The sequence below is a fragment of the Meleagris gallopavo genome, chromosome 25 (genome assembly GCF_000146605.3).
Source record: "Meleagris gallopavo isolate NT-WF06-2002-E0010 breed Aviagen turkey brand Nicholas breeding stock chromosome 25, Turkey_5.1, whole genome shotgun sequence".
Classification (NCBI taxonomy): Eukaryota; Metazoa; Chordata; class Aves; order Galliformes; family Phasianidae; genus Meleagris; species Meleagris gallopavo.
In genome coordinates, this window is record NC_015035.2 from 792136 (window position 1) to 804782 (window position 12647).

At 47.5% G+C, this 12647-nt stretch overlaps 2 protein-coding genes across 6 annotated transcripts in view; one reads left to right on the plus strand and one right to left on the minus strand.

The window, feature by feature from the left end:
• The first annotated feature begins 6 nt into the window (after positions 1–6).
• XKR8 (XK related 8) lies at positions 7–1730 on the plus strand. 2 transcript variants are annotated; one of them, XM_010723261.3, is made up of 3 exons: positions 7–182; positions 718–802; positions 962–1730. In XM_010723261.3, the coding sequence occupies exons 1-3, from the start codon at positions 59–61 to the stop codon at positions 1473–1475; spliced, it is 723 nt and encodes a 240-aa protein (XP_010721563.1). In that variant the 5' UTR covers positions 7–58; the 3' UTR covers positions 1476–1730. The 2 variants fall into 2 exon arrangements, with proteins under 2 accessions (XP_010721563.1, XP_003212544.2); XM_003212496.4 differs by having other exon boundaries at positions 718–1729.
• Positions 1731–2448: 718 nt separating this feature from the next.
• EYA3 (EYA transcriptional coactivator and phosphatase 3) overlaps positions 2449–12647 on the minus strand; it is a 29818-nt gene continuing 19619 nt past the window's right edge. For 3 of the 4 annotated variants that reach the window (XM_010723266.3, XM_010723263.3, XM_010723265.3), the window contains 9 exons: positions 11965–12104; positions 10590–10673; positions 10327–10416; positions 9150–9208; positions 8190–8350; positions 6974–7088; positions 6469–6590; positions 6091–6191; positions 2799–5263 (listed from right to left, as the gene is read on the minus strand). In XM_010723266.3, the coding sequence (XP_010721568.1) occupies positions 5183–5263; positions 6091–6191; positions 6469–6590; positions 6974–7088; positions 8190–8350; positions 9150–9208; positions 10327–10416; positions 10590–10673; positions 11965–12104 (953 nt within the window). In that variant the 3' untranslated portion in view covers positions 2799–5182. Of the gene's footprint in view, positions 5264–6090; positions 6192–6468; positions 6591–6973; positions 7089–8189; positions 8351–9149; positions 9209–10326; positions 10417–10589; positions 10674–11964; positions 12105–12647 lie in introns of all 4 variants that reach the window. The other variant, XM_010723262.3, reaches the window with a different exon arrangement.

Consider the following 12647-nt stretch of genomic DNA (forward strand, 5'->3'; position numbering starts at 1 on the left):
GCTGCGGCTGGGCTGGAGGCTGTGCCGGACGGAGGCGACGGAGGAGGAGAGGAATCACATGGCGTTCCTGACCCACGACATCAGCATGTTGCGGCTCTTCGAGACCTTCCTGGAGAACGCCCCGCAGCTCGCGGTGCTCCTCTACAGCGTCCTGCGCAGCAACAAGGCTGAGCCTTCCCAGGGTGCGGGACGGAATGGGGGTCGGGTTGGGAGGTCGGGGCTCTGCTGCTGCGCTGCTCTGCTGCTGCGCTGCTCTGCTGCTGCGCTGCTCTGCTGCTGCGCTGCTCTGCTGCTGCGCTGCTCTGCTGCTGCGCTGCTCTGCTGCTGCGCTGCTCTGCTGCTGCGCTGCTCTGCTGCTGCGCTGCTCTGCTGCTGCGCTGCTGTACCCTCCCACAGCCGTCCCCTTGGCGTTGTGCACGGGAGAGCTGTCCCGGCCCCATGGGCCCCTATGGGCTATGCTGGGCCTGGAGGGAACTGAAGCAGGGAAGTTCTGTCCTTGGCCAAAGTATGGGCTCCCCTGGGAGCAGCATCAGCTCCTGCTCAGGAAGGGCAGGAAAAGGGAAGTGAAGGGAGCAGAAATGGAGGTGCTGATGCTCAGAGCCTCCAAAGCCGCTGCTTTACTGATGGAGGGCTCCTTTCAGAGGTGTTGGGGGATGTTTGGAGCAGGACCAGCCCCAGCTTGGTCTGCATTCTCCATGGCTGCTGCTCTGTTTGCAGGAATGGGAATCTGCACGGCGTTCCTGTGTGTGACCTGGTCCCTGCTGGACTACCACCAGTCCCTGCGCTCCTTCCTGCAGGACAAGTACGAGATGGGCTGGGGCTCCTCCGTCATCTACTTCCTATGGAACCTCTTCCTCCTCTGCCCCCGCATCCTGGCGCTCGCCCTCTTTGCCCTGCTGTGGCCCTACGGTGTGGCCGTGCACTTCCTACTGGTGTGGCTGGCGATGTTTCTCTGGGTCAGCCTGCAGGGCACCGATTTCATGGAGTCTCCGGGCCCCGAGCAGCTCTACCGCGCCATGGTGGCCGTCATCCTCTACTTCAGCTGGTTCAACGTGGCCCCGGGGAGGACCCTGCACCGCAGCATCATCTATCACAGCTTCATCCTGGTGGACAGCACGCTGCTGACCCTGGCCTGGCTCTGGGGCCGTCCCCCCGAGGAGCAGCACCCATTCCTCATCCCGGTGTTGTGCGCTGCGCTGCCCTGCTACTTCCTGGGGCTGCTGCTGCGCGTCACCTACTACAGGTGGCTGCACCCCAACGTGCGAGCACAGCCACGGAGCGGCGGGGACGAGGTGGATGCTGATGGAAGGGCTGATGGGGCCGTGGAGTTCCGCAGCATTTCAGAGCCTTGTGAGCTCCGCAGCGTTTCAGAGCCGGTCCTGGTGAACTCCCGGCTGCGGTGCCTCGCACGGAGCCACTTCCCGCTGTCTGTGCTGGCAGAGCCACACCTGCTGAATGGGGCAGCTGCTGTCTGAGTCCTGCACTCCTTGAGATGGAATTGTGCCTTATCCAAGTGTTTTGAGTTGTTGGGGAGGTTCTGTTTGGTTCTTTCTATTGTGTGCCCCAGGCTGCAGTTTTGGCAGTTCATTGCCACAGCAGGGATGCAGGCAGGCAGGGTCGGAGCTTGGTGCTAGGCCTGCGTGGCACTGTGGCACTGTTGATTCTTGTTATTTATTATTCACCTTTTCCAAAAAAAAAGAAAATAGAAAAAAAAACCAAAACATCTGGTTGTCCGTGCATCTTCTGGTGCCTGCTGCCAAGGTCATTCCTCCTTGTCACTCCAAGGTCACTCCGTGCTTGGCAGTGGCTGTCGGATGTCTGTTTGCAGTTCTGTAGTTTGACTGTTAAGGCTGAAGGCTGCACAGTGCTCAGATGTGGCCCAGAGAGGGGCAGGGAGAGGTGGGACTGTGGGGGTCCTGGCATGGAGGCAGCACTGAGCTGAGCACCATCAGCAGCCCAGGCACTGCAGGGAGACTTCGTCCGGGGGGATCCCTCATGGCTGTGAGCAGGGCCTGAGCCCATAATGCTGCACGTCAGCTGCTCTGGGGCTGAAGGGGCAGCAGCTGTGGCATGGGCACCCAGTGCTGGCACTGCAACTCCTGCCACATTTTGCTGCAGCACCACCCACTGCCACAGCACGGCGGGGGGGGGTGTGGAGGACTGCCCAGACTGCACATCTCCAGGGTCACCAGCACAGCGCAAAGGGACAGCAGCACTGCAGCACGCAGCTGTGCTGGAAGGAGGGATGTGTGCAAAAGGGAAGAAAAAAGGAAATATAAAAAGGTGCTGTGTGCCTCAGTACCCAAAAGGTGCCCTGTCCCCGGCCACCACAACAGGCTCAGAGCCCAGGCAATGACAGTGCAGAGAGCACTGCCCCGAGCCAGCACAGCCACAGTGGAGGTTGGGGAGGGACCGCAGGGCAGGTGGACAACAGGCAGAAACAGTGGCTATAGAAAATAAAAGACTTTATTTTTTTTCCAGTTCATAGGACAGTTCCCATTACACAGAACACACACAGAAGCGGCTGCACCGCAGGCAGCCCTGGGCTTCCCATGTGAGCACAGGAGGGGCTCTGTGAGCTTCCCCATGACAAGGGCAGCCCCAGGGTCTGTGCAGTCAGTGTGGGATCCTGGTGGGCAGCCAGAAGGCCGCTTCCGTTTGGCATTTGTCAGCAGTTCAGCTTACAGCCGGGTTGGGGACAGCAAAGGGACAAAGAAGCAAATCAATGCTCGAGTAAAGGCGCAGCGCTTTACTCACACTGCTGTGTGAGACAGGAAAATGCTTCAGAGCAGCCAGCAGAGGAAAAAAATAAAATCGCCGGGTCAGCCTTTATTAAACAAACACAGAAATGTACCACCGACCTCCTGTTATAAAAGCACTTTACATACATTCAAGGAGACATCGTATAAATATCAGTATGAAATGCCACTGGCTGCAATAGGTCCGCACTCAGCTAAAATTCTGTTGCTGTCTTAAAATTCCCTTAAAACATTTTAAAGTAAACGACCAAAGCGGGGCCTGCTGGCTGCAGTGTGCTCTGTGCCAAGAGAACAGCCTGCCAGCCCTGGACCCCCACCCTGGGCTGCAGGAGGCAGTGGCCACATGCTGTGCTGGGAGTAAAGCACAGGGGTGTGCCTGACAGTCAGCAGTCCTGCCAAGGACGGGAGGTGCTCAGGGTCAGGCAGGATAAGGCCCTGGGCAGCTGATGGAGGAGTGGCAACCAGCCCACAGCAGGGGTTGGGGGCTCTGAGGTGCCTTCGGCCCCAACCATTCTATGGCTCCAGCAGCAAACTATTGCCCTGCACCATCTCCACCCTCCTGCTCTGCACTCCTGAGGCAGAGGCTTCCTGTGGAGATAACACAGGCCCGGAACGTCCGCCTGTGATCAAAGCACTTGGCTGGCATCTGGTGCTGAGCTGACGGATAAGCAGATGGCTCTGACTCCTGAGCCATCTCGGAGAAAGGCAAACTCCTCTGGTTTGTATTTATCTTTACAGTCAAAACCAGAGCTGAAACAGAGACCAGGATCCAAGCCACGTACCTCCAGCAGCCCCAGCAGTGGTGAGCAGAGCACAGGGACACACTTCACAGCAGTCCCTTATAGGACAAATCCACACGTGCTGAGCCACCCCAGACTGATGGAAATGATTCCTCAGTAATTAATGCCATGAAAGGAATGCAGCAAACATCACCTGCTCTTGTGGGCGCAACCTGAGCAGTCTGCATCCTTCCTAAGCCACACTCTGCACCTTTGAGACCGGTCCCCACGGGACACAGCTGGGTGATGCTGGGCTGGAAACACAGTCTAGAAGGGTTTGGGTGCAGTTGCAGTGTTTGGCTCAGCAGCAAAGCAGACATCCATCCTCTGTACAGAAACCTCAGGCATCTGCTGGTTTGGTGCCATCAGGGGGCACAGGTGGGTGGCAGACACCACAGCCTACAGCCTGACTTGGCACAAAAGCAGCCCCCAGCCTCCAGCTGCCCTTCTGGCTAGCAGTACTGCAGCTCACTGACTCCAGACTTATTTTCTGAGATGGCAGCAAAAGAATAAAATAAAATAAAATAAATCAGTGTATCCATCACTTCCAAGGCCAGTGTGCTCCAGGCTGGCAAGTCACAGTGTGTTACAGAATTCAGTACCTCCTGTCAAGGACTTTATTTTGTTGCTAACTATGTAGTTAGGCTAATGCAAAGAATACAAGAAAATTGAATCTGATTCTACCAAGGGAACATATTCTCACAAATGGAGTCAGAACAGCAGAGGCAAAGATCAGTTACCATATCCTTCTTTGTAACAAATTCGTGAGAATTTGGTTCTCTCTCAAATTACTTCCAGTCCAAATGAGGACTCTGTTCAGATCTCAGCACTCTCTTCAATAGTGTTGCACTGTCTCTAAGGTTCATGGGCAGTTTCATTTTCCCATCCAGGAAAAATCTGTGGGACCATGGTCTGGTCATGGACAGCTGGAATCCAAAGGTCTTCTGCTCATTAACAGGGCTCAGCCATGTGCATCCCACATACACTGCCTAGAAGCCAATGGGAGCAACCAACAGCAACACCTCCCTCTACTCAGAACCACTTATCCCAGAATGGGAAAAATCCCATGTTGTAGAAATAATGTAAGGGTATCATAATAAATTAACTGCTTTTGAACACCCAGAGAAGGAGAGAGGACACATTTTCACAGCAGCAGAGGTATTTTTGACATTTTCATTAATATTTCCCATGGAAAAAAAAAAACAAAAAACCAATATCTCTTTTTGGCTTTGCAAAACAAGGGAGGTTCAGCTCTGCCATCAGTTTTTTCTATAAAAATAAGGTTTTATGTTTACTTGGGTTCTATAACTAAGCTGAATAGAAAAGCAGAAGTATCAGTAAGAGCCTTCTCAGCTGTGTTACCCCCTCCCTCTGGAGACTACCTGCCAGAAGAATTCAGCTGGATTCCATAAGTCTCTTCGCCAGTCAAGCTCTAGCTCTGCTGAGTCTAGTGCTTCTCATAGGACACCTTTGGACTTGGCCAGGTCTGTGCTCCTGAGGAAATGACCTGAAGTCTACTGTACAATTTGCATTAGGTATGATTTCTTCATCAAGCTGAAAATTGAGTCCCCAGCTGCATGAGATCTTTGCCTCCCCAGTGATGGAGAGATTGCAGGAGCCACAGTCACGCCTTTGCTCCGCTTCTTACAGGAAGTCTAACTCAAGGGCTTGGTGAAGGGACACAAGGTCTGCATGGTTTGTGATCCTCCAGAAAGGCATGTTGTGCTGTAACAAGAAGATAAGGTCAGTTTTATTGGAGTGATTTTACAGCTGGGTGGAAGCAGTCAAGGTACACCTGCAGAGCTGGCCAATATAGCATTTGTGACAGCACTGACAGAGGGCAGCACGTTCAGAAAGGATCTCAGCCACAGAGCACAGCAGTATCTGAAGGTTATCTTATCTGCACACCTCTCTGTGACAGGCACTGACTGTCAGCTACTTCACACAGTCACAATGGAAACCTCCACGCTGGGCTGCAAGGCGCTGCTTCACAGGGCAAAGCCTTTCCAGGACTGCGAGGGAATCCATGCAGACAACAGCTCTGACACGTGGCACAGTGTGAAGCCTGAGAGATGCTGTCCTGACAGCAATCTGTGCACTTCACCACCTTTAACTTCAAGTTGATAGCCCGTCCAAATCAATCAAACTGGTAGTTCCTTCTTATCTGTGATTCAGACTTAATGGTAGATGCTGTGTATTGACCTGACTGCTGGCAACACGTCCTGACTTCCTCAGTGCTTTTGAGAAATTGCTTTATCCATGCTATGATCAAGGCAGGCTACACCACAATACTGTGTTACAGGGTCAGTTACACTAACAGATTGCAAATACACAAGAACTGCAACCCCAAACAAGAGAAAAACAGAAAATTTAAGGCCAAGAGCCAAATAACTCCTGTGTTAAAATACTGACAGATCTTGCATTAAAGGCAGTGTTCCACTCACTGACCCTGGCCTGAAGAAGTAAGCCCTGTAAAAAGAGTCCCTGAAATAGAAACTACTACTGTAGCTTCCCTCTGATCAACCCATTGCCCCACATCCACAGAAACCCACCTGTTTAGCTGCAACCTCTTCATCACGCCCATCTCCAATTACCACATAGGTGACTTTCTTTCCAAATCGTGACACAATCCTCTCAAAACAGCTCTCTTTGCCTGCCAAAACACAATCCCACTATAATGAGCTTTAGGCAGAAACAGCCTGAACAAGCCCTGTTGTCCCAAAAATACATTCTTGTCTTACTGGGATGGGGAGAATGCCCAGTTTAGTTTCTAAGACATGAAGCCACCACTATTAGCAATCATCTGCATCTCCTCAGTCACAAGTGCTGCTCAGCTGTAGAAATTGTGTTTCCTGTGTTAAAATCCCAGCTAATCCACAAAAAAAAAAAAATCTACACCTGAGTGCCAGGTATCCAGCACAGCCCCTTACCTATTTTGGTTGCACTATAAATATTTTCAATGGGAAACACCTCGCCCAATCCATACAGGAGAACTTTGGCAAGAGCTGGCACCAGTTGGGTGGTTGTGATCAGGATGTTCACACAGTTTTTTCTGAAAGAAAAAACAACAAAGAAAGCACTTTTAAAAGCATATCAGCAGCCAGTAGTGCTGAAGGCCACCCTGGGCAGTTTGCTCAGCTTTCCAAAGGTGCCATCAACTCTGTTGCCCAGCCTCTCTGAGGCTCAGATTTTGATCTTCTTTGTTTGCTTATCTATTTTAAACAGATATTCTTCTGCAGAATGCAATTCTCTGAGCACAGTCTTACTCAAAGGACCTTCCTAACAAAGGATGTTGTCACAGGAAGGTCTCAAAGGGAGCCCAGCAGTGAAGTTTCTGTAAGAAGCAGCAGTACAATTACATGTTGGCACTACTGTAACTGGACTAAGTGAGAAGAACTGCTGAGAAAGCTGCAGACATGTTTCCACTTTCCATACCTGGACTGTATGAGTAGCAGGGACTTCAATGCAGTTTCCAGCCAAGAATCTGTTAACACTTCTATATCAGTTCTTAGTCGCTGCAGAGCTTCCCTCTTCTGTGGGCTGAGAAGGCCTGGAAAGCAACACGAGTTCTCTCAGCTGAGTTAAGTTTAAGAGAGACAGAGCCACAGCTCAATTAACACCTGCTTGTTCTGCCATAGCCAATATCATACTGAAGTCATCTGAAAGTTGAGACTGTAACAAGACAACAGGGGAAATCAGCTTCCAGTGACACAACAGAGCCCTGTGCAGCTCTCAGAACACATGCAATAAAATGCATTTCTCAGAACACAAAAGTAGGTGTTGTGTGATGTCACCATGTATCCTTACATACATGAAAAAAGTCCGCATCTGGGTTTCCCACACATAAAATATGCACAAAATCTGCTCCCTACCAGAAATAGGGTAATTGTGGAGCACTGAAATGCAGGCTTACACCTTCATGGCCGAAAGTAATAGCTGTCCAACAAAATGTTGTATCAAGTTTCTTTTACACAGGTTAAGGGTACCCAAACCTGAAACCCACCAGGCCAAGTCACCTGGTTCGGCTCCAGCAGCAATCCATTTCTCAGCATTTCTCAGGATGTCAGTGCCAAGATTCAAACTAAACAACTTCACTGACATTTGCTATGAAATACAGCTGTGGTTTGCATCTTTATTACTGCTTTGACATTGGAAAGGAAGCACAAATAGAAATTTTTAAAGTGATTTTGTGAACAGACTTAGAGACGCCATGTCAGACCGTAAGCACAGAAGCCAAAAGGGTGAAGGTACAACTTGTTGACAATGGCATAATAACTGATTTTATGAAGACGTGAAAAGGCCACATAAGTGGAGTGATATATAAGTAATTTAGGCCCATTCTGTACAGAAATAGGCAGCCTTTCATTCAAAAGTAGCAAAGGGACACTGAGCCAGGCTTTTCTATTAGATATAGGATCGACTGACCTCTATCTACTACATGGTAACTCGCAGACTGCACTGCAATGCTGCTCAGTTTTGAAAGATGCATCCTCTTAGATTCCATAGAGACCTGATACCAGAATGGTTACTTTTCATATTCAAACATTTAGGAAAGCAAAAGCTACTGTATGGAACTGCTACCAAGAAAGACCAAGTCTGGTGTCACTAACTCTGCTTGGTGTCCCACATCCTGGGGGATGGCAGCACTCACCTCCAACGTTTGTTTTGTATTTATCGTAGATCTCTCGTACCCTACGGTAACGGAAGGCCAATTTTCTCATCCAGTCCACTCCACCTTGGACACCAACTGATGAACTGTGATTAGCATTGCTTCCTGAGCCACTGAAGCCATCCGTGGAGAAATTGTAGTTGCTGTTAAAGAAAAACTGATTCGTTATGTGTGCTACAGTGTCAGAATCACTACAAATTTTCTGGCTGGGCTGGAAAAGCACCATGAAGAACTCTGCACAACCACCACTGCATCTCTGACAGAGACCAGCTGCTCTGGCAGTATGCACCAATACCCAGCTACACCTGCTGCCAGTCCTGAACTGCTGTACTGAAATGTATTGATGCAACCCCTCTTGCTCACCCTCCAATACAAAACCTTCCTTTGCTCTTTGCTCTCTTCTCTTTGATATAAACATTCATCCCACCAGACCTCTTGTTTTGCAGTGATAAATTTCAGCATATTTTTTTCTTCGTGACATACAGGCACTTCTCAGACCTTTCCATGAGTCAGTTCTGCTAATGCAACAGAACACTGATCCACTCTGCCTGAGTGTGCATATGATCAGCTCACACAGGGGTGCAAAATGTAGGCAGACTCAAAGGCCAAAATTATCAAGTTTGGAGTGCTAGTTCCACTCATTTCACACAACTGAAAACAGGTAATATTCAAGTTAGACAATATAATTCACGTTGTAATTCCAAAAGTCTTAACCTTTTGTAGATCTTAACCTGCCCCTCCCAGCCTCCCCCCCAAAAAACCAAGAGGAAAAGCAACCACAGAAAACCACTCAGCAAATAAACACCATTTGCCAAATTTCAGCTCCTGCACAATGCTGACCTCCATTCCTTAACCCCATCACAGTTGGGTCCCCTTCTGAAGCCCCACAAAATAAACCAGACTGCATCAGTTCTACATTTCATGCATTCCTCAGTACACCACCTTAAATCCTGGCCGTTATCATCAGATGCCACATCTTCTATGTGTACCTGGTCACACTCCTGTTTGAGACAGAAAAAAAAAAAATCAAAAGCTGCTGTTGTAATCCAGAAAGATATCAAAATTTGCAGACTGAAAAAGAGAGAGAGATACAACAATCCCCTCACATTTGCCAACAGCAATAAACCAAGCTGTACTGCCTCCATGAGCCCAGATACAGCTTCCATTAGCTTTGCTCTCCAGTACTGCCATTAGCTTTGTTTCACTTCACACTGCCCTCAGGCCCTTGTCAAGACTGGGATTTGATGGACCAGAAATATCCAAAAAAAGGAATTTTCACAATTTTGTGTTGTCAGCAAAGAAGGAACCTCAATGTTCACTAAACAAGTTGTACTGGAAGTTCACTGCCAGTCTGGAAATCTATTTCTAACCACTCAATTCCACACTACAGTATCATTTCACACCTCCCCATATAGCTCACAGCACTCTCTGCACCACTATCTAATAATACACCATAACACTGGACACAGCCATGATTAAAGCAAAGATTTATATTCAACTTCTCTGAAACTGGTGCAGAACAGAGGGATGTATTTTATTTGGTAAAGACTGATGTGCATGAAAGAGAATGGAAGCAGAACAGAAGCCCCTTGAGAAGAAAAGGAATGGGAGAGCAGCAGAGAAAGATTGTGGGAATAGAGGGGAAGACATCAGTGTGGACAGCCACCCATCTGCATGGAAGCACACCTTCCTAGCTGTTACACAACCAGCGTGACCTACTGGTGTGTTGGCTGAGACTGCAAGTTGTATTCTGTCTTTGGGTTAGACAAAGCCCCAAATACTGGCATATGGGTCACTTTTTTCTCCAAATCTCCATTTCAAAGCAGGAACAGTGAAAGCAAAATGCTTCCCGGTTCAGAATGAAACTGTAATACAAAGCAGGCATCACTCTTGACGTTTTAGGCACAAGTAGAAACCCATGAGAGCCAGCAAAGCCCACGACACAAAAGTTTTCAGGATGCCCCTGTCCCAGACAAAAAGAATACCCCTTTAATTTGGCCATGCTTAGAACCTGTTCAGTTTTGGCACATTATTACATTTCAGTACTGACTCAATGTGAAGCACGTCTGCCCTCACAAACTCTGTAGTGTTTTGTGTCACAAAAACATTTGCTACGTACCTCCAAGTCATTGAAAAACAGGTGAGTGTCAGCTACTTCAAAAATCATCTCCTCCATTGAGAGACCTGAGCCAATTACCAGAGTTGGATCCTGGCAAAACAAAAGGAAACGATGTCAATTCTTCCCCCACCCAAATTGGCAACAAGTCAGAAGTATCACTTCATGCACTTAAAACAAAATATCATTTTCTATTAATTTTACAGAAATTGACATTTACTTCTGCATAAGAGATTATTTTTCTTCCACATAAGAGATAGTATTACCTTGCCATATTTTTGAGCGTAAGACCCTGTGAGAAGTGAATGGAAAATTATGATGGTCTCATCCAGGTCCCAGAGAAACACTCGCTGTGTAGAGAATAAAAGCAAGTTAGAGCTGAGATATTCTAAGTATGGTCCCACAATAAAGCAAGCTTTAGGGTTCATTTTGTGGTTAGTTGAAGATATGAACAACAGTATTCCTCCCACAGGCTAAATGAGTTATTAAACTTTTTCAGTTTAGTATGATGGAGTTTATACATCAAAACAGTGCAACCAAACACACAGGTAAGACTCTTGATCAAACTTTTCTCTAAGTTTCTCTTGCTTCTATAGTTACACAAGGGAAAAAAAAAAAAGTCAAACTGATAATGAACTTCAAAGCATTGCTAGTGTAGAAATTTACTGCCTGTGATGTAGAGAGCACCAGGTAAACGACCTTGGTGTTTATCAGAGACACCTTTGTTAAGATATATAATGAGGATTGGTTGTCATGACGAACAGTTTCAGTACAGATGGGCTCTGATAAACTTGAGAAGTTAAGCCAAGAGGAACTACAAGAAGTTCACTAATTGCAGATTCTTCATACGTGGTAGAATAACCCCTCACAAAGGTCCGAGATGCAAAGTGCTGGATGGCACAGTGGACATCAGGTGCAACATGACTTGCAGCACACTCTACCTGTAGATAAGATGAACTGCAAGCTGATGGAGAAAAAGTAATTCCACTCTGCTTGGCATTGAGCATGGCATCCTCCATCCAACTGAGCAGCCAGCAAAGGGCTGCTAACACAATCACCAGCTTAGAGGAGTGCTGAGGGAATTGTGATGGTTTAAAGACCAAACCAAGAGTGACTTGCTAACAGCCCACAACTATGTGAAAGGGGAACTGCCAAGATGATGGAGACAAATTCTCCTCTGTAGCGCTGGATGGAAAATTACAATGGAAAAAAAAAGAAGGGGGCAAACTGCAGCATGGGAGATTCTGGTGGAGAAAGAAAATCTTCTGCAGGTGAGTGTGGTAGGACACATTATTAGGCAGATGCATGATCTCCAACCGAAGAGATTCTCAATACTCGGCTGAACAGTGCCAGTCACTCTGTTCTAGTGATGGGGACAGCCTTGCTCCAAGCAGGAGACTGTATGACAGACACCCAGATGTCTGCTCCATTGAAACCACTATGACTCCAAGACATGCGTAAGTGGAACTTGTCAAGAGCCACTGAAAAATTAATCTAGGGCAATTCTCCAATAACAAGAGTTACAAGGATTTCCTAGATTATCCCTTTTCATTTCCAAGGATACAGAAGGAAAGAAAGAGAGGAGAATATTTACCACCACACCATTCTACAACTCTGTCTGTAGAAAACATTCCCACTTACCTCCAGTTCACTGTCTTGTGAAGAAGAGGTGTCTGCTTTCCTTTTCCCTCTGTTCTTCCCAGGGATATTTTTTCTCGCCTGTTCATCTAACTCTTTACTTGCTGTTGCTCTTGACAATGAGGGACTTGTGGATGCATCTCCTGCAGAAAAAAAATCAAATAGCACTCATCCTCTGTTTTATTATTCAATAATATTATTATTCAATTATTCAGCTTATTTTAATACCTCTTAATACCATATCAGAAACTCTTCGTCTGGAATGAAACTACAAAGGAAAGTATTGAGTAATGTCTGTCCATCCTAGATTTCCCAGGTTTGTCAAATGCCTCTTCTGTGTTGAGCAACCCTATATGAGACATGCTGTACTCACCTCTGCTGACACTACTCACTCCTGTTCCACCATAATACAGTTAAACAACAGTCCGTGTACAGTTATCCACAGTATGTTCATCACACACAAACCCACAGTATGCTAACTATAAATCAAATATGTTTACACTCCAGCTAGGCTGCCATATCCCCACAGATCAATCAATCACAGGAATGCACTTGGTGCTGGAGACAAAGACTTGGCCAAGCAGCACGGCCATTACTGAGATATGAATAAACTACAGAGCCTATTCTGCAACTGCTAAGAACTCCTGCCACAGAGAAAAGACTCTAAAATAAATAAAGAAGTGTTT

Excerpts from the sequence above, each read along its gene's own strand:
- XKR8 (XM_003212496.4), top strand. The coding sequence starts at position 59 with ATGGCGTTCCTGACCCACGACATCAGCATGTTGCGGCTCTTCGAGACC. Across the intron at positions 183-717 it reads CAAGGCTGAGCCTTCCCAGG|GAATGGGAATCTGCACGGCG; the intron begins GTGCGGGACGGA and ends CTCTGTTTGCAG.